The 27450-nt window shown below is 44.4% G+C and overlaps 1 protein-coding gene across 1 annotated transcript; it reads left to right on the forward strand.

Annotated features, from left to right (window-relative positions):
- The first annotated feature begins 1190 nt into the window (after window positions 1-1190).
- LOC117891659 (myosin heavy chain, non-muscle) lies at window positions 1191-27242 on the forward strand. The gene is made up of 13 exons (XM_034797214.1): window positions 1191-1282; window positions 2235-2486; window positions 8547-8762; window positions 13972-14128; window positions 16825-16946; window positions 19270-19293; window positions 20416-20508; window positions 20580-23319; window positions 23395-23699; window positions 23770-24300; window positions 24369-25664; window positions 25731-25894; window positions 26515-27242. The coding sequence occupies exons 2-13, from the start codon at window positions 2355-2357 to the stop codon at window positions 26672-26674; spliced, it is 5940 nt and encodes a 1979-aa protein (XP_034653105.1). The 5' UTR covers window positions 1191-1282; window positions 2235-2354; the 3' UTR covers window positions 26675-27242.
- The last annotated feature ends 208 nt before the right edge of the window (window positions 27243-27450 follow it).

Genomic DNA, 27450 nt, shown 5'->3' on the forward strand with positions numbered 1-27450 from the left:
ATGAATTTTACCTGTTTTTTGGGTAATGTGAACTTATTGTTTTGGTATTTGTTTGGAGTATTTAAAACTAATCAGGTACTCATCCAAAGTAGCTCTGTTAATGAAAAATACTAAACAACCAAAAATTCACTTAATTCAGTTGCTTTGGCAAGGTTAAAAAAATACTAACAAGCAACCTCTGTTCGGTTAACATTTAAATATGCGTTAAATTTCAAACGTGTCAGAATATCAAGTTATATACAAAAAAAAATGTTCAAGTTAATGGCAGACAAGGTTTTGTCTCTTCAATTTCATGTGTCTTTAATCAGATTAATCTTTAATCGACAGTTTATCTTTTAAATACATATTTATATTTTGTGATTCTGTAATAAATATGTTACTGATATGTAGTACGCCATCGCACTTTTTCGCATTTTATTTGTTCAAACCACAACACATATAACGCTGTAACACAAAAAATAGTAATTAAAATAAGCTAAATTGTAGGGAATTGACTCATCAATCGTGTAAAATTGTAGTTTCAATTTTAAGAATCCTTACTTGCTGGTAATAATAAATGGAATATCAACATCTAGGAAAATGATTTTAGATTTACGTTATATGTAAGTGTGAACGAACATTTTTTTTTGTATATTTCTGTGGGATTTAAAATGAGAAGATATATTTTGGTATACTTTATGCATAGTTCCGCTGGAAGCTCGGGTTGGGAAAACATCGATAGTGGCCACCATCGATGGTGAAAATAGTATAGGTATCCTAGTAAAAATAGCTACAGTAAAACTGTAATTCAATCGATAGTCAAGGCGCCTGAAGAGAAATTAATCCAACTCATACTTAACAGACGAAATCCACCAATCCAATCCAATCAACATGGACAAAGCCTTCACGAGCAACTTCATTGTGCACTGGATACCCGTTCACAAGAACATTGCCAATAATAAATATACAATATACTAGCAAAATCGGCCGCTAGAGTAGGATAATATTTAATTCTATTTTTTTAATTTTTTTTATTTTAATTTGTTAAACTCTTACACACGAACACATCTTTTAACTAAGCATCATATTGTTTGAATTAGAATTTGAATTTGAAGAACATTTCCAATGCAACACCATGCATGCCCTCATCAACAACCATCGATAGCAACACTCATCAACAAATATCGACACAAGAAAATATCGACGCTCCATCATCGAACTGCAGTACCTGGTCAATGCGGATTCATCGTCGTGCCACCATACCATTAAATACAAAAAAAAACGACGCGTCGCGCGTCGAAATGTGAGTTCCTGCGTGTGTATGGTGTATGTGTGTGTGTGTTGGTGCGCTAAAGTGCAGCTGTCGCTTAAAACAAATAAAACCGCACAATTTCCATATAAAACGCCATTGCAAAACGCAGCTTGCCAGCAATATAGTCGGTAGTCGGGATCCATGTCCCAGTCAGTGCGAGAAAACTTCGAGAGCCGGAGGCGAAAAGCAAGCGCGACAAGAAACAAGAAATGCATGTAGAATAATTTTAACGCCCAAAAGTCGCCGGCATGTCGCCGACGCTGACGCTGACGTCGTCGCGGCCGCTTGTTAAAACAAATGCAACGAAAGACGTGCATTTCGGTGAAAATTTAGTTGAATTTGCACAAATGCAGTGCTGACAAAGTGAAACAAGAGAATAAAAAACAATATTCGTGTGTAAAATGTGCGAAAAACTGCCTCGAAATATAGAGAGCGCAGAACAGTGGCACACAAAAGAAGGAAAGAGAGAAGAGGAGAGATGGAATGATGGCCGCGTATACCTGCTTTGCTTCGGAAAAAAAAATGAAACCGAAATTAGAGTAACCAGCCGGCTCTGCTCCTGCTGCACTCTTCGGAATGCAAACTGGTTAAAGGTTCATTTCCAGACACTGCCACGGCTACGTAACGCTATTTTTCCGCTAAATCGTCCGCCCTTCCACCCCTGCAATGCTACCAGTCCCCCGTACCGTCCGTCGGTCCGTCCGTGCGGCCGACATGGCTTAAGAAACTGTGTGGCCATATTTTTTCTTCTCTTGCGCTCTTCCCTTTTCAAACTCTTCGTTGTGCTTGTGTGTGCTGTTCTCGCCGCCTCCGTTTTGTGCCGCACTTCTAAGATAAAGAGCGCGCGTCTCTCGAGATAAATGCGAAAAATATTGTATCTCAATGGCCGCAGTGTTAAGATTCAACGAAAACGTATTCATTTTGTGTTTGTTTTGCTCAACAGAAAAGTGTGTATTAAAAAACCTCTGCAATAGCCCCCTCAATACGACAAGAAACCCCAAACGGCAAAACCGCAAGTTGAATTGAGTGAGAAATATAGAGAGAGAGTGAAAACAGCGCAACAATGTCGGAAGAAGTAGATCGCAACGATCCCGAGCTGAAATACCTTTCGGTGGAACGGAACCAATACAATGATCCGGCCACACAGGCCGAATGGACACAGAAGCGTCTGGTCTGGGTGCCCCACGAGAATCAGGTGAGCTCTATAGAAGACCCTTCGCCCTAACATCATGCAGTTCCTTCTTCTCTCCTGCTTTCACCTAAAGCGACCTGAAAAACCTGTAGAGCTGGGCCAGCATTGGCGTTGGCGTTGCCGCTGGCTTCGTTTCGTCTTGCTCAGTTCTTGACCAGTTTTTGAGCTGCTGTCCCAGTTCAGAGCTCCAGCCTTTTGGGGAATAGTTTTGAGCTGATAATTTTGGAAAAATGTTAATGGAGATATTTTAAGCCGATTAGGCCAGGCAGCAGCAACAGGCGAAAACGAGGCGCATACATAAAGTTTTTCCTGCCATAACGATATGGTTTTGGGAACCACGCCCGAAACACGGAATTACCTGACATAAAACCTATTGATAGAAGCCCCGAAGCCCGAAGCAAACTAATCAATTTGCGCAGTGTTTCGTTTGTCCCTTCTCTGGGGCTGGGCCTTATCGCACTCTCGATGGTTCCGAGTCATCGCGGTCGCCGTGCAAATGAATCATACCTCATTCATTTCATTTTGATTTCATTTAGCCGGGCCTACTTGTTTGAATTTAGCATTACTTTCGCGCTGCGGTGATTAAATTGAGTAAACATCCGTCGAAGAAATCCAACACACTAAATGCTCTTCCCTCTGCTGATTCATTCATTTCTCTGCTGAAATAATCATCAGCGTTAAGAGATGCCACAGTTCTTCTTCAGGTTGGTCAAAATCCAAATCAATTTGCCGCTAAAAGGGTTTTGCACAAAATTTCATTTCCCAATTTGCATATCCAGCCACTCTCTGACTCACTCACGCCTAACAAAAGAGAACGAAAGAGCGGGAGAGCAGGGCCAGGGATCCAGCGATCCAGCGAGAGCGAGGCAAAACAAGTTTTTAATCTCGGTCCCTGTATGTGTGTTGAGATATGCTTTGCATGTGTGTGTGTCGAGTGTGAGTGCTGCCGCCAGCGAACAGTCGCTTAAGGCGAAGGAAGAGTATGTACATACATATGTGCATCGAAGAAAAGATCGATTACGAGATATACATACGTATGTATTTTCTTAGTCAAATTTAATATTCTACATATGTAAAGTGATATTGAAAATTGTTTACGAGGTGTATCTCTTATTAAAATCAAAATCCAAATCATTTTGCTTGAAATTATGCGATTGCGAAATCTTCGTCGGGTGGTTATTGGCAGCGTAGCACATGTGTGTGCGTGCGAGAGAGAGATGATAACAAGTCAACAAACGTTTCTGCTCTTGTGTCTCTTTGAATTGTTTTGCTAATTCTGCCTCACATCTTTCTTCGCAGTTCTTTCTTTTATTTGGGGGGATGGGAGATGAGAAAGAGATGTTTTCTTTCAGGTGTCATTCAACTGCATTCCTTAGTTTTATTCCCAAGTAATAAACGGAGAAAATTAGCAGCCACGTTTTTTTTAAGTTACTTGAATTGCTTTATTTGCCCGAGATAATGCTCAGCATGAAGAGGGCAATGAATGGGGATGGGAAGATAGGGCCATAGAATGGTAGCACTTTTTGGGTGACTTCCATTTAATAAAAAAAGGCACTGAAAAACAAAGAAAAACGAGCAAACAACTCCACATTTTTTAGTAATTACGCGTTCACTTAAACAGACATTTACTTTACAATGGAATCTCAAATGAAAAAAAAACAAAGATAAAGTCAAGAAATAAACACACAAAAAAAATAAATAAAATAAAGAACTCGCCGAACGGCACGGCTTCGCGAACGGTCGATTGTCATGACTTGTCAGCCAGTCATTCAGACGGATGGACGGGCGGACGGATGGACAGAAAGACACATGAGACGGAGGCAAAGAAATGTTAAGAAATTTGCATATGGTCGGCCCAGCCACAAGCTGTTGCCCCGCTGGAATGTCCAACTACAGATACTGCGACAGATACAGTTCTGGCAAACACTCGAGCGCTTAACGGGAACGGACTCGGCCAAAAGGGTATTCGCCAATTGTGTCAACAAGCAGTTCGTTCAGCCCCGGTTCGTTTTCGCAACTGTTTTTGGGTTTGCTTGACAGCCAATGTGTTGGCAGTATCTCCCCCATATGGATATCCATCTATTTACTTTTAGATTTACATACATACATATGTATATACAATGAAACTTATTGTTTAGGCTCGTTCACGTTTGTTTACTGATCGGAGATAGTTTTTGTGGTCATGTGCTGGGGATCTGTCGCATGAATTTCATGGTGATTCACTAGCTAGTACGGGGATAGCTTTCACAGGCAGGCAGTCATGGCTAATCACTGAAAATCTTCAACTAGGATTATTTAATGCTCAGAAATATTGGAACAGCAAATAGTGCCCTTCGCCGTGAATTCCTATGAATATGAATCAGGGGACCATTTGCTAACGTTCTTATCACATATTTTTCCCAATTCCAGGTTATTTCATTGTCGTAAATTTCTCCTTTCAGTCTCTCCTTATCAACTATTCCATAAATTCAGAGCATTCCAGTAATACCAAATATCTTTCCATATTGTTAGCCAAATTGAAGTCGGGCTTAACCTTCGTCATAACCAAAGAATCGAATCGATTGTTTCCACAGTCCGTGGCTGATCATAAAGGGGTCTCCGCTTATACACACACACACACATACACAAACACTCTTACCTATACACCCACACTCCGCATACACACAAAAATGTACAAACGCTCAGAATATCGTTTGTTGTCTTACTTATATTTATAACCGCCAGAAACCACTTTGGACTTTGTGTCTCCCTCTCTTACACTCACTCACTCTCTCTCTCTCTCCCTCTCTCTCTTTCACTCTTCCACTCTTTCTGTTCTGGTGGAGATGTCTTGTACTCTGTTGTTTTTTTCGGTTACGCCAACGACAAACGTAGCCAGCTTTCGGCTTTCGTCCGTCGTCCGGTTTACGGTCAACGAACCTGTGACTCGTATCTCGTATCACGTATATGTAATATACATTTCTTACCCTCTCTCACTCCATATCTATCTGTCTCTCTCTGTAAGTGTCTCTCTCTGCATATGCGTTGATCGATTAAATGAAATGAATAAAATAAACGAATAACAAATTATTATGGGCCTCAGTTCCAGTCCCATGCCCCAAGTCCATCCATCTATCTTATTTTCAGACTTTAAGACTGTATGACACTTGCTGCAAGCTCCTCTGACTAATTAGATTGATTCATTTAGAGTAAGCGCAAAACGGTAATTGGTTAAAACACAACAGAATGCTCCAAAACAGCTGATCTCATAAAAATAGTGTCATTTAATGATCAATGACTGTGTTGTGGGACAGCTGTTTTGTATAATAATAATAATAATTAAAATGGCTTACAAAATGTTTCAAAGTAAATGTCATACAGGCTTGAGTCTCGGCTTCACAGAGTTAGGTAGAGAGAGAGGGAGAGCAGGTTCAGGAATGCGATAGAGAGAAAGAGAGAGGAATAAATTCTTTTGACCGCCTTATAGTGGTAAAATAAAACCCCTTTTACGGTTCATATTCATTATACATATTTACAGTTTGGGTATCAAAATGTAAACAAAAGAAATTGGCGAAAACCAGACGTTTCTTCCACCGAGTAAATAATGAGAACAGATATAGATCGGCTATACACATATGTATGTGACGAGAAGTATGTGTGTCTGTTTACTAGCTACTTTTGGGACCTACAACAGGTTCAAGGTTGCATCATCCGCTTTCTGGCCAAGCGAAACATTTTAATATTCAAACTCCCAGATCACGGCTTAAGGGAGCTGCTCCCATTTCTTTGGGTCTCCTCCTTCTTCATCTCACGCTTCTGTGGGTCTACCTACTCCTCCTTCCTTCCTTCTCGCCTACATAACGATAGGCGTTTGATATTTCTTCTTTGGTTTTGCTTCACTGAATCCCTGGAATGCCAAAAAGAGAGAATGAGAGATAGATGATGCCGTTGGAAGAGAGAATTCAAGACTGATGACCTCACATGCTATGCTTCAACTCCCTCTGCCTTCATCTCTGTCTGTATGTTTGCCAATTTCTATGGCTCCATAACTACAATACTTCTTCTATCGGGAATTTCACACTCTCCCCACCTCCCAGCGATTATCATGAGTCATAAACGAACTCCGAACAATGTTACAGCTTTTTGGTCTTGCCTGATTTTCTGGTATGGTAAATGCTGTCCGCTGTAGTGTGTCCAAACTGTCAATTGGCCAACGTTTTTTATGCGCAAATGTTTTGCACAAGTGACAGCCCACAAAACAGACAAACGGCAGCTAAACGGAGTTTTTGCTCATGGAGAAGGGGAAAAATAGGGGAAAATAAATAAAATAAATCCTCCACATATAATTATTGTTTACAGTGTACTTGTTTTTACTTTTGAAGCTCGCAATTTCTCCATATAGCAGAGAATACATATGTACATATGTCTATTCGGTTCATCGATGAATCGATTTTCTAGGGTTTACTACACAAAAATGAACAGAAGGTCTTAATAAAAGTGTTTAATGGAGGTATTTGATTACAACATTCAACGAGCAACTGTTCAGAAAACAAACCTTGTATGGTGTTCCATCTTGATATTCAGGCGTTTCCTTCGATCAGTACTTTAGTTAAATAGTATTGGTTATACCCTTAGGATCGTGCTCCCCTGCAAACATCAGAAATTATTCATCATATCCGCTTGGATGGGCTGTAAGTGGACTAGGGATAACGACTTTCTTATGACTGTTTATCTTCTGGGCCGGAAAAGCACTAAGATAACACAGCAAAATGGAAAGAGCGGTAGAAGAGAGAGTGAGAAAGAGAGAAATAAAGCAGGGTGAGCGGGTTTTTCCGAATCCGATCGTTGGGGCGTGTGCGTGTTTAACTTAATGGAGCCGGTCGTCTGGGATGTGTTGCAGATGCTGTTGCGCATTCTCTTCTCTCCCTCTAGTTTTCCTTCTCTTTTACTGTGCTGGCTGTTGTTGTTTTTTTAATGCATTTCTGCTTTGCTGGCGGCACTTCACTTCACCCTTTAATGACTGAATTACGGTTTAGCTGACTGCCGCCTGCCTGCCTGCTGCCAAGTGTGCTTGCCCCTGATTTGATTAATGTCAATGCGCCGCATGCACCATGCTGCATGCTTCACCATGATCTCCGTTGTTGTTGTTTCACTTGAATTCTAATTGAAGCAACAGCGGCTGCAGCTACTTATTCTGCACTGCTTGCATAGGTTGTGTATTTTCGTTTTATTCAATTTCTGCAAGTAGAGTGAGAAATTCCTGAAAAGTTCATTGAGTGAATCACAATCAGCCCCGTTGTTTCCCATCCAACGCAGATTGCTCATCTTCTTGAGCCAGAACTAGTTCAATCGACACACTCATTAAGACGCTACGGCCATCTCACTTCAAAATGAGTCAGTTCGTAACGGAACAAGGTGAAATGATTAAGATTCTCGCTCTCTCACGAGTTTCCTTTTTGGGGTCTGTTCGTCAAGCGGTGACAGTCGCGTACACCTACACACACTCAATGGATAAAAGAAGGCAACTTTCAGAAGAGAAAAATCTAGCCTCACCTTACACAAATACACTTTGGTACAGCCAAGCAAACAGAGCCTTGAACTTGTGAGAGTAGAGGAGTGGGGAAAGAGAACGAGCTACAGACAAACAGTTGCATCTGCCTCCCGTTGTTCTTGGTGTCGGCGATGTTTTGTTTTTGTCTGCTTTGGCCACTTGAACGGGTGCAGTTTTTGTTGCTGTCGCCTTCTGCTTGGCACTTGTGAGAGATGCAGATAGAGTGAGTGGGAGTCGGAGAGGGAGACTGAGTGAAAGAGCTCTTCTTATGTTGGCGCTTGACTCATGCTGCGCTGCCAACGCGAGACAAGAGATGCACTCAAAGGCAGCAGTAGCAGCAGAACTTACGCTACATTGTTGTTACTTTTATCGCCTACCCGCTGAGATAAAGCAGTGCTCACACATACTCATGTACCCATTCACTCATACAGAAAATAACATTTTGATTTGCATATTTTTCTTCCTGGAAACAGAACCGTTAAAGTTCAAGTGTGACTAATCGAATGAACATTTTCTTTTCTCCTCCTTTGCAGGGCTTCGTGGCCGCCAGTATTAAGCGGGAACATGGCGACGAGGTCGAGGTGGAACTGGCCGAGACCGGTAAGAGGGTCATGATCCTGCGCGACGACATACAGAAGATGAATCCTCCAAAATTCGACAAAGTCGAGGACATGGCCGAGCTGACTTGCCTTAACGAGGCCTCCGTGCTGCACAACATCAAAGACAGATACTACTCTGGCTTGATCTATGTAAGTATTACACTACATTATGTATACATATCTAGGTTATCGCTGTCTTATTCCCCTGTCGGTTCTCAAAAATGTTTCTAAAATGGAGTTCCTTCCCTCCACATTGTATTTGTGTTTGAAGACTTGAAAGTTCCGCAGCTGTTTGCAATATGACGACAACAGGCACCATGAGGCTAATGGTGATAATGATGACGACTCTAAGTAAACAGCAACAACATATGTTCAATCCCTATCCCTCTCAAACTTTTCTGGAATTATTGAAAAGCGAAACTCTGTCCTTAGCCCAGGCGGTTCGTCTCGTTCTTGGTATTTGCTTGAAAGCATCGCAAATATTTGACACTCAAATACTTGAATCATTCGATTGCAAACTCTGCTATTCTTCCCCTCCTCACATCCGCACTAATTTGGTATGCCAAAAGCGTTTTTTGGTCAAAATTAAAATTTGCTGAAAACAGAAAGCCTGAAAACCAGAGATTTCATGCGGCGCATATGAATGGGGAGGGAGGCTATAAATTCAAGTCTTCGTTTGTTGCATCTGTCTCCCCCTATTTGTTCGTTATATAAATCATTGAATTAGCTGCCTCAATTGCATCTTCAATTAATATCGATTTATCTGATCACATAAATTAGACCCGAAAAGATGTTTGGGGGAGTGTGAAGTCTGCAACATTGTTGAGAACTGCTTGCATGATGTGCTAATCAACTATTTACACTTAACATAATTTCTTCAGCTCTATTCCGTACAAAAAGCTTAAAAATGCATTATATATGGTTGTCTTTCAGTCTCTGTTAACCCCTCCCTGGGTCATTATAACCCCTCGCACACATAACTTAGAGATCTTCTCTGTCTCAAGGCTGAGCTCTGGCAACATGTTGCTGGCTTATGTTGATAAACTGCTTGATTTGAGCGGGGCATGAGCCGTGGGTGTTTCTCTCGCTCTCTCTCCATCTCTATCTCTTTATGCCTTCTCTTTCGCTGGCCATGTGGCAGCTTCGTTTGCGGCTCGGTGTTTTTTTGTTTTCTAACAAATTATGTGCCGCTTTTTTACATATTTTATGTGCCTGTTGCTGCTACTACTACTTATCTTACTCTTCCCCTCTCTCCATTTCGTGCTCTGTATCTGTCTCTCTTTCTGGGTTGGGAGTTTTAATTTAATGCCCAAACGGTTGTTTCTGCTGCTTTTTGATGTGGGCGCGAACTGCTTTAAATTTGTTTAGATTGTTGTTGCTGCTGTTGTTGGGCCACGCTTCAGCGCACTTTCAGGCATTATTGCTGCTGCTATTTTATACCCTACATACAGAGTATTTCGGGTTTGGCCAGGCGCTTTGTAAAAGATTAGGATGCCAATTTCAAATTTGATCGGAAATCTGATGACTATATCAATACTTCTGTTCCATCAGTGCACGTTTGGTAATATCGAATGGACGTAAGATGTAACAAAACAAATACAATATTAAAGAGTATTAACAACTTCGTAGCGTCATTATTTGTTTTGTTGGTGCTGTCAGCGAATTGCTGTGTGCCCGCTTACAATTTACACAATCATGCCACGCACTTTGTTTCGCCTCTCTCTTGCTCTCTTTTCCTTTTCCTCTTCCTCTGCCCCTATCTCTTTCGGCCTGTCCCATTTAATTTGCTTGCCAATTGTTGCTGACGTGTTTTAGGCCGCTAACTTGTTGCATGGCCCCCACTGCGGTAAAGAAAGAAAGAAAATAAGAGAACGGGAAGCAGTGAGTGACACAGGAGGAGATTGAAAGAGAGTGATAGGGGAGGAGGAACAGAGGCGCTGTGTTTAACGGCATAATTATTCTAATATGTTGACATTTCAGTTGATTTTTAAATTTCATTTAAATTAATTCGACTGGCAGCTGCCTCTGACTTTCTGACTGCCGGTAGCTTGTAGCTTAATTAATATGCGTCGGCAGGCAGGCAGGCTAGAAAAAAAAGATTATTACACTCACACACACGCACACAATTGCATGGATACAGTATGCAAATCAAAGTGTCAACACCTCTACTGCAACAACAGCAAGAGCAAGAGCAACAACTGCAACTGCAACAAATATGGCCAATTTGTTGGACATGAAAATTTTTGCAGCGAATTGATTTGGGCGGAGAAAATGTTGTGTCAGCAGCCCACCAGACGGCAGTGGCAGGGACAGGGGCGGGAAAATGGGGGACGAATGAAACTGGCCAAAGACCTCCCACAGTCCAGCCCCCATGTCAAGCTCCTTCCTCCGCCGCCCGTTCCTTCATCCGACAATTAGTTTCAGCCGATTGCAAATGAAATGGGCTTTGAAATATTCCACAACACATTTCAGTGTTCTTTATTTAATTTTTGTACTCTCTCGGATGGTATTAATCTCTCAATATCAACCAGCAGGCCCATGAGACCATATACTATTCCTGATATTTATTAGTCGTTGAAATTTGATTGAAGAGAAACATACTTACAAATATTATCATGTAAGTACCGCAGACAGGATTTCCCTGTAAGGGTATCTAAAGATTCGGCCTTCTTGGATACGCCTCTATGCTACCATTTTCTTGCAATTAATTGATTTATGTCCATCGGGTGACTGGGTGCAATTGCTCGACTACTGAAGCATCGACTGCAGAAGCGCAGAAAATTGCAGTTTACATTCGGAATCGCTTTTGTTTCGGCCCATCCCATGCGTTGTCAGATAAATATAATTGTACTTGACGCTGCCTTCCCCCAGCCACAGGGAATATGACGTTGGTGCCTTGGCAACTGTTGCAGGGTTGTCCCACCTCCTGCTCCTCATCCTCCTCCTCCTCATATGATTGCTCATTCTCTATCCCTATTCCGATCCCATTCAGCTCTAACTATCTTTGAGATACGCTAATTGAAATGGCAAACGCAGGCGACGCAGAGCCGAAGCAAACCGAATCTTGTGTGGCATTTTAATATGGGAATTCTGTCACTTAATTTGCTTTGCCAGATTTAAAATTTTAGCCACGAGCGAGTGCAAATATGCCACATGCTGAGGCACATAGACAGCGGCAGAGCGCCAGTGCAAAGGCGGCTGCTGGCTTCTGGCTGCTGCGTCTGTGGCCACATGAGGCATGCATTTTGTGGCAAATGGGTAAATGGGTGGCGTAAATGGGTGGGGATGTGGATGGGGTAGGGGTACAGGCAAAGGTGTCTTCGAGCACGTAATTAACATGAAAGACGCCGCCGACTGTTTTTTTGTTTGTTTGTTTTTGCTGGCTGCTGCCCTTGTTTGCTTGTCTGTGCCCCTCGCTATGCTCTGCTTGCAACACGTTCGAACACACAAATAATAAAAAGCTTGTGACCACAAAAGGAATGAAGCGGAGACTAAAATGGTTTCCATGCTAAATGCCTGACAAATAAGGCAAATGCTTTCCATGAGACTAAATGGTTTTGTTTTTCGGTTTATACATATATTCCCCCATCTCTCTCTGCCACCCTCTGTTAGCATATAATTGCAGACAAATTCTCCTGCCTATAGCTAGAGTGAGATGCAACACTGTTCGAACTGCTTTCATCTTAGAAGTTTCAACTGCTTGTGCTTTGATGTAAACTGCTTGCAGCGCAAGCCCACAGTTCTGGACACATAATTTCTCACCCAAAGCTTATTCTCTTCCTCTGCCTTTGTGAGCTTAGCTCAATTGATAAACATTTCACGTTTACCTGTGCGCTGACTCGCCTTTGTCACCTCTCTTCCCCCATACTCGTGTAATCACCTCTCCTCCCCGTAATATAAATAAATCTCGCTGTAATTTAATTGCTTCTGTCGCTGTTTCTGTTGCTGTGGCTGGTCACAGATTGGTTGAGATTTACATAAATTTTATGATTTTGACTTATCCGCCGTCCATATAAGGCCCAAGATCAAGGCAGGTCACGCAGGCTCCATTGATTGATGATGGTCAGTGGCTGCCTGCCTGTATCATTCATCAGGATAATGACTCAGTGCAGCAGCAAAAAATGAAGTGCCTCGAAAGCGTGTGGAGAGTCGAGATCCCAGATCTGAGGGTAAACATTGCCGTCACGAGTGACGGCCACTTCTAAACGTTTGCCAAAAAAAGCGAAGAAACAACAGAAATAAAAAACAACCGATTTCTTATGCCATTTTTGGATGCCTGACACACACACACACACACGTACACAAACACATTTATGGATACCAAAGCAAGGTTACTGATTGCCGAGACGTGATTTTGTTGTTTCTTCCAAGAGGCTCTCATAACTATGTGTATGAGTCAGTAGCCCACTCTCTGCTCTGTCCGCTGCTCCTCCACTCAAAGAGAGATTTTTGGGAGATTTACTCGGGGCCTGTACTTTCCATTTCAATCTTTATCTGTCCAAATGAGTGTGAGTGTGGGTTGTCTCCTCCTCCTCCTTCCCTTGTTAAGTCTATTTTTTTTCCTTTCTTATTTTATGTTTGCTGGGTATTTAAATGATACAACAAATAGCAAAAAGCCGCATACTTAGTGCCCACGCCTCAGTCGCAGTCACAGTTATGTAGGCTGATAGATACCAGCGGATACAGATACAGCCATAGATACAGATACAGCAGCGGATACAGACACGGAGAGGCACAGGGAGATACAGATACATGCGTTTGCTGTTTATGGTGCTGGCCAACTTTAAAGCACATGTCTTGCTTCAAGCCCATGTAGTCTCTGTGTGTGCGTGAGATAGAGTTTGGGCAACACTAACTAGGCCACTGAACATCAGCCGCCGGCTGCTGCCGTTCGTCGTTAGCCCCATGGGTTCTACAGCTCCAGCGACCAACACATGCAACACATGCCACACATGCCACATGATGACATGCCATCGAAAATGACTTGAAAACTTTGCTAAAAACTTTCAGCCTGACACCGAATGTGTCAAACAACCAATCTATACTAGAAGATCGATTGTAATGGACGTCGTAACATAAAACTAGATCTATATTCTGACAATATGAGCAAAGGTTATGCATGGCTAAAGCTTAGAAAACTTACTTTTAAATACAATTCTCGAATCATCCCCTTCAAAGGTAGGATATCTTTTACCAATGCCAATGCCAATACCAATCATCTAAAGATCATGAAAGTGGGGGACTTTCCTTACCAACCGAATTTTAAGCATATGTAAAATCTACAGTACATACCCATAAGATTAGAATTTCTATTATAATTATTATTACTAATTGTTACGTTATTCTCTTTCCTTTTCAGACATATTCCGGTCTCTTCTGCGTGGTGGTCAATCCGTATAAGAAGCTGCCCATCTACACCGAAAAGATCATGGAACGGTATAAGGGTATAAAGCGACACGAAGTGCCACCGCATGTGTTTGCAATAACGGATAGTGCCTATAGAAACATGCTGGGTGGTAAGTACTTGCTCTGGCTATATGTAACTCATCTGAATGATATGAATGTGTATGGAATGCAATAAGTATATATACTTTAGCATTATCAGCTCTCTTCTCGCGCTGCTTCATGTTTGCCATTTTTGGTGTGTTTGCTATCGAAATTCCATTCCATTCCCGCATAAACAAGCGAAAAATGGTACTCAACAAAAGTTGAGATTAGATAAAAGGTCGTCTCTCTGTTCCCCTTTTATTTTTCCACGAACTGCGTGAGTTTTCAGCTGCATGTCTCATTGTGTGTGAAACTCCACCTACTTTTGTTGCACTCCATTTCCCGACTGTGTAAATCCCTGGATGAATCATCTTGACTCTCTTCTAATTGACGGCCCCCCCCCCACAAAAACTGGTTTACCTTTTTCAGCCTGCTGCAACTTTTGCAGCCTGCTGCTGGGTTTTGGATGAGGTTTTGGCTGCTTCAGTGATTTTCGATGGTTTTGCATGTCCGTTCCAAGCGTAACGTCTCGCCGGTGGGTGACTCACAGCAATTCCCCTGCTCTGACTGTGACTCCAAACTGAAGGCATACCTCTCTTTGTATATAAGTAGTATGTGTGAGTGTGTGTGTGTCTCCCTGGCTGAGTTTTGGTTAACTAATATTGCGTATACGTGTCATTACCATATTTGGATCTAAAAACTCAACTTTGCTTCAGCTCGGACTCGAGTTTTACTTGTGTGCTTGCCCCGATCCCCGTCATCATCATCATCGTCGTCGCCGTCGTCGCAATCTCTGTTGAAATGTTCAAACAAATCGTCACCTCACTACGGGCCTCACCATATTTGACGGTTAATAAATTTCTGCTTTATGCACATTTACTGGATTGTTTTTCTTTTTCCTTTTTTCATTTTTTAATTTTCTGTGAGAATTTACCTCACAGTATCAATGGCGGGAAGACCTTCCCATACCTTTGGGGTGTGGCAGTTTCTTTTGATTTATTTCGCTGTATTTTTATAATCTCCACCCATTTTCCTGCATTGCCACCATTCCTCTGGTGACTCCATTGCCCTGAAACACGCACCACAAATGCAGGGACGTGTCCCAGAGATTAGGGGGCATTGAAGGTGGGGAACTGGACACACAAACACACCCACACCGCTGTCTCAAGGCAATCGCAAATCTCTCAACTCTGGACAAACTGCAATTTTTATGGCATTCCATTTCCATTCCACGCGAGAAGCCATTCCATATTTTATGCTGCAGCCCCAGTGCCCAATGTCAAAGGAGTGTTGTGGCTCTCGTTCATGATCAAATGACACGCCTTGACATTGAAAGTGTGGATACATATTTTTCTTACATAAAACTTGTCTTTTGTAAAGGGCAAGTCGTTGAAGTAAACAAAAGTATTTAAAGAGAAATTCAACTCAGTCAACTAACAGATTTATGAGTATTTGAAATTGCTTAAACAAATTATAAACAATATTAAACAATTATAATTCAAAGAAAGGAAATAAACAAACAATCTTCAGCAGATATGCACTTTGAATTTTTCCAAAGAATGATTTTAATTGAGAAATAAATTGCCCCCTAATCTATATCAATAATGAGAATCATAATAAAAGTGAACACCCATACAAATATGGCGCCAAATTTAATGCCTTTTGATTCGTGCCCATTCCTACACTCCCTGCTGTTCAGCTGCCACATTTGTATGGCTCTCTTTCGCGCTGAATGATCTTCGCTGTTGCATAAGCAATGCATAGATACATCCATCTATCTACAAACCAAATATCTATCGTATGTGAGTCGACTTTTGCTGGAGTTGTTCAACTATAAAATTAATCTCAACCCAAAGACACACAAAAAATAAAAATAAAGAGCTTGACGAAAAATTCCCATAAAATGAAGTTTGCTAAGATATATAAATTTCGATCCATCTATGGTTAAATAAATATATGTATGTTTGTATACGTTGCACGGCGATCGACCGACCGACCGACCGACCGACCGACCGACCGGCTTTGGCCATAATAATAAATAAGTACGGGGTCGTTATGTGGAAGCTGCGTCGAAATGTACGTATCCGACTCTCTGACTCTGTCGCTGTTTCTGTTTCGGTTTCAGTCTCTTTCGGTTTCTGTCTGTATTTTGTGGTTAGCTAAAATATTGGATCGTATGACAAGGCTGTGCTGTGGGGTATGGGGATGGGGGCTTGGGGATGAGGGATATTGGGGTGCAGTGCAAATCTAGTTCGAACGACTCTAGGCGGGATCACTGGCGCCATATCAATAGCGGGGCAAAAGCAATTTACTGCCATGCCGATGATGCTCGGTGATTGTATCTACTATGCGAGTACGAGTACCAGTACGTACATCTCTCGGATACGCAACTGTTTTTTGTTTTCATTTTCAATTGATGTATGTTTCATTTTATGCCTCTCCCTCTTCCTCTTCCCCGCTCTTCATTTTATTTTTGTTGCTGTTTTCTTTTGTTTTTGCTCATATGAATTTGGGTCAACAGAAATTTCAAGCTGAGCTTGCGATTTTTTCCTTCAACATTTTTTTCCAACATTTTAATTTCATTTTTTGTTTTGTCAGCAGGCAAATTGTTGCTTTAATGAAGTGTGTCACTCATGAAATCCCCATCCCCCTCTCCGACTCTTACTCTTAAATTGTACTTATTTTTATACCCCCTTTTTTCTCATTCCCTCTATTCTCTCTGCAGATCGCGAAGACCAATCGATTTTGTGTACTGGCGAATCGGGTGCTGGCAAAACGGAGAACACCAAGAAGGTCATCCAATTTCTGGCCTATGTGGCAGCCTCCAAGCCCAAGGGCTCCGGTGCGGTAAGTACACGAAAGAACTCTCGTAGACTCAAGCTTAATAAGATAAATGAATCCACAGCACAAACGAATGCAAAATTGTAATTATGGGGAATATAATAATCCAAAATTAATGGAAGGTCAGAGAAAGAGCAGTGTATATGAAATTGAGTGCCCAAAGAAGATATCATTAGAAGAATGTGTTCCAGTGGAGGTTTTTCCCTCAGTGTATCATCTGTTTGGTGTTAAATGTGGTGGAGAGGGAGATATGTGCTCCCTCTACTCGTAGATACAGTCCCATTTTGGATTGGATATGTTTGCTTATAAAATGCTTATTAAACTCACATTAATGACACGCAAGCTGCTCTCAACAATTGTTATTGTTTGCCATTGTAATTAATTAGAGAGAACGTTCAAGGGAGGTGCATACAGTCAAACATTCACTTATACTTACGAGTATATTTATACATAAATACATACAGATATGTATGAATGTATCTAGTGTAGTTGTTGGAGTCGGCGAATTGTCTTTTATACGCCCTCGCAGCCATGACTTCTTCTGTGGGTGTTGTGCGGCAAATCAATTTACAATATTAATGTAAAAATTGTTTTTCCCCCGCTACCTGTTTTGTGTCTCAAGTTACCAAAAAATAGTCAGAGAGGCTACAAAATTTGAATTAAAACATATAAAAAACAGCAAAACTTGAGTTGGATTCAGATCTCCAGTTATGAGCATACTGATGGATGCTGCCCAAATGGTAGGATGGTTTGATGGTCCATGGGTTGACTGATTCTTTTGGAATAATTGGATGATTCGTTGGTTGCTCAGTTGCCTGCCCGTCGGGGGGAACTAAGTCAGAAGGGAGGGGGAGCACACTTCATTAATCAACTGAAGCCCTGCTGCCACATACTGCCACAAATAAGTTGCTGACAAATTTTTGTCATTTACAGCAATAAAATAAACACCATAAAAAACAAAAACAGAAGCGAAACGAAATTGAATTGCAGCGCAGAGCAGTCGGAAGAGGAGGAGTCGGCGATGAAAGGGGAGGGGCAATTGATAAAAATTGAAAATTAAATCACTCGAATTGCGACATTCAATGGGGTTTTTGTTTTTGTTTTTGTTTTTTATGTGTCTTCTCCTTTTGTGGCATGGCAACTGTTGCCATTGCTGATGGTGATGGTGATGGTGGCGCCCCAGTTCGTGCTTCTTCTGTGTGTGGTGCAGCTTCTGTTTGCTTTGGTTCTGGTTCATAACCATAATTGGGGGCAAAACCAAACAAATATCTATATGTGTATACATTATTTGTGTATTTCTTTTGGGCATACACGCAGTCAATCCTTTTCAGCACAAAAAACAAGCTGCTCTTGAGCTCCAAACACACTTTTCATTATGTTTTATGCGTTTACTGCCTGCCTTATATGAGCCTGATGCTGGCTGGAGGCTACCGCTGCTGGGGAACGTGATAAGCTGCAAACAGACTTAAGGCATTTATATTGGTCTCATCCTAAACACAATCAAGCGAGGTCTCTAAAGAACCATGGCACGAGAGAAGATACCTTGACTGCTGCGAGTAGTTCTTCAAAAATTGAATTGCAAACAAATGTTTGTGTAGCTGGTAATAATAATTGTGATTAAAACTCCCATAAATAGACGCTGATGAAGGTAAACGACTACGATTGAATCATCAGTTGTATCGAAGGGAACTCATTCGTTTTCATTCGTTCGTTTGATTAGAAATTAGTTCAGACTTACACTTCTCCGGTGTGTCTGTGTCAACAACACGATATTTACCAGGTGCTGAGAGGTTTCCTTATCAGGCACCCTAGATAAGAGATACCAAGAACTACAACCTGGAGGGAAAGAAAGAAAAAAAAAGCAGAATTAATAATAATACTTTGAGCACAACTTTGCATTCGTTCTGGGGAATTTATCTATATTTCGTATACTTTTTGTGCACTGCCATTCCTACGGCAAAATATGACATATATTTGCTATCTATATACATTTTTGATTTATTTATTGATATTCTTTATTTTCATGTCCTACTACACACACACAAACACACAACACACCTATAAATACACGCACACAAATACAACACAACAAAACACAAAAAACACTCGTTGTACATTTGGACTTTGGTTGTTGTGTCTTCACTACACTGAACTTTGTACTCGAATTATCCCTACATACCGATATCGACATATATATATATACATATATATATTGTACATTCCTATATGGTATGGTGTATATATATTTTGCTGCAACCAAACAACCGAAAAACACCCGAATACCCGAACAATCAACCACACACCAATAAAAAACCAAAACCCAAAACAGGTGCCGAATCCTGCCATTCTGATTGTAAGTATTTCCAAATCCAAATCCAAGAAGAAACGAACGGTGGAAGAAATGGATACCAATATTAACCCATATGTTATGTTACGTTTAATGTTTATTAATTAATATAATTTGTAACCCTTTTTGCTGTCCCAAAAAAATCCCACTTTGCATTTGTTTTACCATTGAAATTATCCGCGTATTCCATTTGTGGAAAGCCTCTATAAAATGAACAATAATAAGTAGGAAAACTGACATGGTTTTTCCCTCTTATTTGGGTAATTTTATAGGTTTTTATGTTTGTTTGTATGTTTTGCTTATGCAGTCCCACAAAAGTTCCAAAGTGTGGACTCTGCTCTTTGCACCCATTTAATCGTATTCATTATTTCCCTATGTTAATATCCAATTGGTATCTGCTGCTCAAGACCCACACAATCATCTATTGAAAATCATCTCTCTGCTCTGCTCTCTTGCTCCAAATTCCATGCCACTCCATTTGCCTACGCATTTTTAGAGTAGTCAAGAGGCATTTTCGGTAAAGTATGCTCCACTACTGTACACAACCATTTTGCATACATGTGAATAATGTGAATATAGGATTTTCAGTTGTAGACAAATATAATAGATCTAGATACATATGATTTTGAGACTAGTCGTCACTTGTTGTACCCTTAACCCCATTATCCCACAACCTACCCAAACACTCCTGAATAATTACAGAACTTTTTGGTGATAACGAAGAAATCTGTAACCGTCAAGATAATGGGCCACGAAAATGATCAAAATCAATATAAATATCCAAGGAATGTCTATGTAGAGATGGAGAGTAACAGAAATGATCCTGAGGTAAAAGTGGAACCCGCCGGAGTCGTCGCCGAACGTCACCAAAGCTGTAGAGGAGATTTAATTTGTTCCGCGTCCAGTGTATTCGTAGTGTAGTCATTGCCGTTGTATTTCGTAGATTAATCCTTACATTTTGACTGTAAAATTGATAGTATTTGCATGTGGTTTGAGTTGTCCATTGTCCATTGTCTATTTGCATGTGTTTTATGTGTAGTTAGTGTGTTTTTGTTGCTAACCCTAGACACCATTTGAACACTGAAGTTCTTGTGCTAATCCTTTTCTCTTGTGTCTCCCGCTACTCAGGGCGAACTGGAGCAACAACTGCTGCAAGCGAATCCCATACTGGAGGCCTTTGGCAATGCCAAAACCGTCAAGAACGACAATTCATCGCGTTTCGTAAGTCACACACTGATAGATAATCCCCAAAGAGAGTGTCTCTAACTAATGTTTGTATTCGTTTTTGGCAGGGTAAATTCATACGAATCAATTTCGATGCGTCTGGCTTCATTTCGGGTGCCAATATCGAGACGTATCTGCTGGAGAAGTCGCGTGCCATCCGTCAAGCAAAGGACGAACGTACATTCCACATCTTCTATCAGTTGCTGGCGGGCGCCTCGCCGGAGCAGCGCGAGAAGTTCATCCTCGATGATGTCAAGTCGTATGCATTCCTGTCCAACGGCAGCCTGCCGGTGCCTGGTGTGGATGACTATGCCGAGTTCCAGGCCACCGTCAAGTCGATGAACATCATGGGCATGACCTCGGAGGACTTCAATTCGATATTCCGCATCGTGAGCGCTGTCCTGCTGTTCGGAAGCATGAAGTTCCGACAGGAGCGCAACAACGACCAGGCCACGCTGCCCGACAACACGGTGGCCCAGAAGATTGCCCATCTGCTCGGCCTGAGTGTGACGGACATGTCGCGGGCGTTCCTCACGCCGCGCATCAAGGTGGGCCGCGACTTTGTCACCAAGGCCCAGACCAAGGAGCAGGTGGAGTTCGCTGTGGAGGCCATTGCCAAGGCCTGCTACGAGCGCATGTTCAAGTGGCTGGTGAATCGCATCAATCGCTCGCTGGACCGCACCAAGCGGCAGGGGGCCTCCTTCATCGGCATTCTCGACATGGCCGGCTTTGAGATCTTCGAGCTGAATTCGTTCGAGCAGCTGTGCATCAACTACACGAACGAGAAGCTGCAGCAGCTGTTCAACCACACCATGTTCATTTTGGAGCAGGAGGAGTACCAGCGCGAGGGCATCGAGTGGAAGTTCATTGACTTTGGGCTCGATCTGCAGCCCACCATCGATCTGATCGACAAGCCCGGCGGCATCATGGCGCTGCTCGACGAGGAGTGCTGGTTCCCCAAGGCCACCGACAAGTCGTTTGTCGACAAACTCGTCTCGGCCCACTCGATGCATCCGAAGTTCATGAAGACCGACTTCCGGGGCGTGGCCGACTTCGCCATCGTCCACTATGCCGGACGGGTGGACTACTCGGCGACCAAGTGGCTGATGAAGAACATGGATCCGCTGAACGAGAACATTGTGTCGCTGCTGCAGGGCTCTCAGGATCCGTTTGTGGTGAACATCTGGAAGGATGCGGAGATCGTTGGCATGGCACAGCAGGCCCTGACCGACACCCAGTTCGGGGCACGCACCCGCAAGGGCATGTTCCGCACCGTGTCCCACCTGTACAAGGAGCAGCTGGCGAAGCTGATGGACACGCTGCGCAACACGAATCCCAACTTCGTGCGCTGTATCATACCGAACCACGAGAAGCGGGCGGGCAAGATCGATGCCCCCCTGGTGCTCGACCAGTTGCGTTGCAACGGCGTCCTCGAGGGCATCCGCATCTGCCGCCAAGGCTTCCCCAATCGCATACCCTTCCAGGAGTTCCGCCAGCGGTACGAGCTGCTCACACCGAACGTCATCGCCAAGGGCTTCATGGACGGCAAGAAGGCGTGCGAGAGGATGATCCAGGCGCTGGAACTCGACTCGAATCTGTATCGAGTCGGTCAGTCGAAGATCTTCTTCCGCGCCGGCGTCCTCGCCCATCTCGAGGAGGAGCGAGACTTCAAGATCTCCGACCTGATCGTGAACTTCCAGGCCTTCTGTCGCGGCTTCCTCGCCCGCCGCAACTACCAGAAGCGGCTCCAGCAGCTGAACGCCATCCGCATTATTCAGCGTAATTGCGCCGCCTACCTCAAGCTCCGCAACTGGCAGTGGTGGCGCCTCTACACCAAGGTCAAGCCCCTGCTGGAGGTCACCAAGCAGGAGGAGAAGCTCGTCCAGAAGGAGGATGAGCTGAAGCAGGTGCGCGAGAAGCTCGACACGCTGGCCAAGAACACGCAGGAATACGAGCGCAAGTACCAGCAGGCGCTGGTGGAGAAGACCACCCTGGCCGAGCAGCTGCAGGCGGAGATTGAGCTGTGCGCCGAGGCGGAGGAGTCGCGCTCCCGTCTGATGGCCCGCAAACAGGAGCTCGAGGACATGATGCAGGAGCTGGAGACGCGTGTCGAGGAGGAGGAGGAGCGTGTACTGGCCCTGGGCGGTGAGAAGAAGAAACTCGAGCTGCACATCCAAGATCTGGAGGAGCAGCTGGAAGAGGAGGAGGCGGCGCGCCAGAAGCTGCAGCTGGAGAAGGTTCAGCTGGATGGCAAGATTAAGAAGCACGAGGAGGATCTCGCTCTCACCGACGACCAGAACCAGAAGCTGCTCAAGGAGAAGAAGCTGCTCGAAGAGCGGGCCAACGATCTCTCGCAAACGCTCGCCGAGGAGGAGGAGAAGGCCAAGCATCTGGCCAAGCTGAAGGTCAAGCATGAGGCCACCATCGCCGAGCTAGAAGAGCGCATGCACAAGGATCAGCAGCAGCGCCAGGAGACGGACCGCACCAAGCGTAAGATCGAAACTGAGGTCGCGGATCTCAGGGAGCAGCTGAACGAGCGACGCACCCAAGTGGACGAGATGCGGGCGCAGATGGTGAAGCGCGAGGAGGAGCTTACCCAGACACTGATGCGTATCGACGAGGAGTCAGCCAGCAAGGCCACCGCCCAGAAGGCGCAACGTGAACTCGAATCGCAGCTCGCCGAGATCCAGGAGGATCTTGAGGCCGAGAAGGCGGCCCGCGCCAAGGCCGAGAAGGTGCGTCGCGACCTCAGCGAGGAGCTTGAAGCTCTCAAGAACGAGCTTCTCGACTCCCTGGACACTACAGCCGGTAAGCAGCAGAAAAGAGTCCATCCAGAGAGTAAAACATAATAAAACATGTTCCGTCTCGATTCGTCCCTTTTAGCCCAACAGGAATTGCGCTCCAAGCGCGAACAGGAGCTGGCCACGCTGAAAAAGTCGCTCGAGGAGGAGGGTGTGAACCACGAGGGCGTCCTGGCCGATATGCGGCACAAGCACTCGCAGGAGCTGAACGGCATCAACGATCAGTTGGAGAACCTGCGCAAGGCCAAGTCCGTGCTGGAAAAGGCCAAGGGCACGCTGGAGGCGGAGAACGCTGATCTGGCCACCGAATTGCGCAGCGTCAACAGCTCCCGGCAGGAGAACGATCGCCGACGCAAGCAGGCCGAATCCCAAATCGCAGAGCTTCAAGTGAGTGATAAAAGAAGAATGGAGGAGATTTAGGAGACAGAATCATTAATCATTTTTCTCCTTCTTGCAGGTTAAACTGGCCGAGATTGAACGCGCCCGTTCGGAGCTGCAGGAGAAGTGCACAAAGCTGCAGCAGGAGGCGGAGAATATTACCAATCAGCTGGAGGAGGCTGAACTGAAGGCATCGGCGGCCGTCAAGTCGGCCAGCAATATGGAGTCGCAGTTGACGGAAGCGCAGCAGCAGCTGGAGGAGGAGACACGCCAGAAGCTGGGCCTCAGCTCCAAGCTGCGTCAGATCGAGTCCGAGAAGGAGGCGCTGCAGGAGCAGCTCGAGGAGGATGAGGAGGCCAAGCGGAACTTTGAGCGCAAACTGGCCGAGGTCACCGGGCAGATGCAGGAGATTAAGAAGAAGGCCGAGGAGGATGCCGACCTGGCCAAGGAGCTGGAGGAGGGCAAGAAGCGGCTCAACAAGGAACTCGAGGTGTTGGAGCGACAGGTGAAGGAGCTAATTGCCCAGAACGATCGTCTGGATAAGAGCAAAAAGAAGATCCAGTCGGAGCTGGAGGATGCCACCATCGAACTGGAGACGCAACGCACGAAGGTAGGAGGTCTCAGACCATGGTTCACATGGAAAACCCTTTCTAATTCACTTCATCCAATCATAAATAGGTGCTCGAACTCGAGAAGAAGCAGAAGAACTTTGACAAGATCCTCGCCGAGGAGAAAGCCATATCAGAGCAGATCGCACAGGAGCGCGACACTGCGGAGCGTGAGGCGCGCGAGAAGGAGACCAAGGTGCTGTCGGTGTCCCGCGAGCTGGACGAGGCCTTCGACAAGATCGAGGATCTCGAGAACAAGCGCAAGACCCTCCAGAACGAGCTTGACGACCTGGCCAACTCCCAAGGCACCGCCGACAAGAATGTCCACGAGCTTGAGAAGGCGAAGCGCGCCCTGGAGTCGCAGCTGGCCGAGCTGAAAGCACAAAACGAGGAGCTCGAGGATGATCTCCAGCTGACGGAGGATGCCAAGCTGCGTCTCGAGGTCAATATGCAGGCCCTGCGTTCCCAGTTTGAGCGTGATCTGCTGGCCAAGGAGGAGGGTGCGGAGGAGAAGCGACGTGGGCTGGTGAAGCAATTGCGCGATCTTGAGGCGGAGCTCGATGAGGAGCGCAAGCAGCGCACTGCAGCCGTGGCGTCGAAGAAGAAGCTGGAGGGTGACCTCAAGGAGATCGAGACCACGATGGAGATGCATAACAAGGTGAAGGAGGATGCTCTGAAGCATGCCAAGAAGCTGCAAGCACAAGTCAAGGATGCGCTTCGCGACGCCGAGGAGGCCAAGGCTGCCAAGGAGGAGCTGCAGGCGCTGAGCAAGGAGGCCGAGCGCAAGGTCAAGGCCCTGGAGGCAGAAGTATTACAACTGACCGAGGATTTGGCCAGCTCGGAGCGTGCACGACGGGCCGCCGAAACGGAGCGCGACGAACTTGCCGAAGAGATTGCCAACAGTTCCAGCAAGGGCTCGCTGATGGTCGATGAGAAGCGACGACTGGAGGCCCGCATTGCCACACTCGAGGAGGAGCTGGAGGAGGAGCAGTCCAATTCGGAGGTACTGCTCGACCGCAGCCGCAAGGCGCAGCTGCAGATCGAGCAGCTGACCACGGAGCTAGCCAACGAGAAGTCCAACTCGCAGAAGAACGAGAATGGACGCGCTCTGCTCGAGCGCCAGAACAAGGAGCTGAAGGCCAAGCTGGCCGAGATCGAAACGGCACAGCGCACCAAGGTGAAGGCCACCATCGCCACACTCGAGGCCAAGATCGCCAATCTGGAGGAGCAGCTGGAGAACGAGGGCAAGGAGCGGCTGCTGCAGCAGAAGGCCAACCGCAAGATGGACAAGAAGATCAAGGAGCTGACGATGAACATCGAAGACGAGCGGAGACATGTCGACCAGCACAAGGAGCAAATGGATAAGGTAAGCAATCCCATCGAGAGGAAGTGGATATGGAATAACAATTGGTTCTTTTATTTGCTCCCACAGCTGAATAGCCGCATCAAACTGCTCAAGCGCAATCTGGACGAGACGGAGGAGGAGCTGCAGAAGGAGAAGACGCAGAAGCGCAAGTACCAGCGCGAGTGCGAGGACATGATTGAATCGCAGGAGGCCATGAACCGTGAGATCAACTCACTCAAAACTAAACTACGGTACGTGGTGATCCCTGTTGGACCGCAGCTCTGTTGCTGAATGGGTGAAGTCTCTGTAGAGCCATTTCTATTTCTCTCTCACTGCCGGGATTCAGATTCTTCCATTATTGTTTTGACATTTTTCTGTTTTGGTTTAAGCTCCATCCAAGTGGCCGAGACCGAAAAGGCCAAGGCGTATTCGCCCAAAAAGGATGCCGCACTCATTATGAATTGTGAGGGTCTGCATTAGGTTTCGAATCGTTTCGCTTCTTTCTCGTAGGCGCTGTAAGTGCTTCTGGCCAAGATTCATAGTCAGAATCCTCTCCTTCCCAATGAATGTGAACCAGAAACCAATCCAAACCAAAGAAACCCTAGCAACCACACCCCTGTGTACTTCTCTCTCTCTCTCTCTGCATGTTAGGAACACACAATCAATCAAACAATCATTCAACAGTGCAAACTAATGCCGTTCAAACTCCTCTTGCAAATAGAATTTAGTTCGTGCACCCCGTCCTCTGTTTGTTACCTTTTTTGTGTTGCCCCTGCATTGCACGTACAACCTGAACTATCTATCGTATTATCTATATGTCTGACTAAACTGAGATACTAATCCTGCATTTTGAATGTCTCCATTCCCTCAGACGCACCGGCGGCATGGGTCTCAGCTCCAGCAGGCTCACGGGCACACCCTCATCAAAGCGCGGAGGAGGCGGCGGCGGTGGTGGCGGCGGCGGCGGCGGCGGTGACGACAGCTCATCGGTGCAGGATGAATCATTAGATGGCGAGGATTCGGGCAATTGACGCGTTAATTATTAGGTCAAGATCGAGAATAGGACGGAGAAGTGATGAAGAGAAGAGCAAATTAAACGATTATATTTAATGTTTCTTTTATATAATTTCTCTGTTATTTTTTATATAAACTATTATACATACTTAAATTAAAAACGTAAACCAACAAAACCAACATTTTTATAACGACAAAAACATAAATAATGAAACAAAAAAAAGCAAATGCAAAAACAATGTTGTAAAACACTCCAATTCCCCCTAAATTTATATAAAACAACCATAAACACATAAGAAACTTATTCCCCGCAACCCTCGAGTGGCTGCCAATCGGAGCACGCATCGAAAATAAAAACGACATTTATACAACACAAAAATAAACTTAATAACTCTTCCTTCAGCATATAGAGTCCTCCACACAACCATCAGGAACACACTTACATACTTCCACATTGCAATCTTTACATACATACATAAATACCTAACATAGAACCCATAGCAATACGATGCAAAATATGTAATTCATGCATTTAACAACTAAAAACGGTTTTCAAAATGGAAACCTATCCGAAACAGAGCTGAGTAAAAACAAAATAATATCAAATGTTGAACAAGCAACTAATCTACGAATTTAATTTCGTTTTTGTTTAGAACTAAACAATAAAATTTGCTATATTATATACATACACAATTGTATACTTTTACGTAGTGGAAGTGTGCCTGCCAGATGTACTTCTTGAAGGGCGGAGGTGCCTCGCTCATCTAGCATGATCGTGAGAACAGCTATCGAT

The sequence above is a fragment of the Drosophila subobscura genome, chromosome E, assembly GCF_008121235.1.
Source record: "Drosophila subobscura isolate 14011-0131.10 chromosome E, UCBerk_Dsub_1.0, whole genome shotgun sequence".
Taxonomy (NCBI): Eukaryota; Metazoa; Arthropoda; class Insecta; order Diptera; family Drosophilidae; genus Drosophila; species Drosophila subobscura.

Coding starts and splice junctions, on each gene's coding strand:
- LOC117891659 (XM_034797214.1), top strand. CDS start 2,355: ATGTCGGAAGAAGTAGATCGCAACGATCCCGAGCTGAAATACCTTTCG. Junction 23,320..23,394: donor CTCCCTGGACACTACAGCCG/GTAAGCAGCAGA, acceptor CGTCCCTTTTAG/CCCAACAGGAATTGCGCTCC. Junction 23,700..23,769: donor CCCAAATCGCAGAGCTTCAA/GTGAGTGATAAA, acceptor TCCTTCTTGCAG/GTTAAACTGGCCGAGATTGA.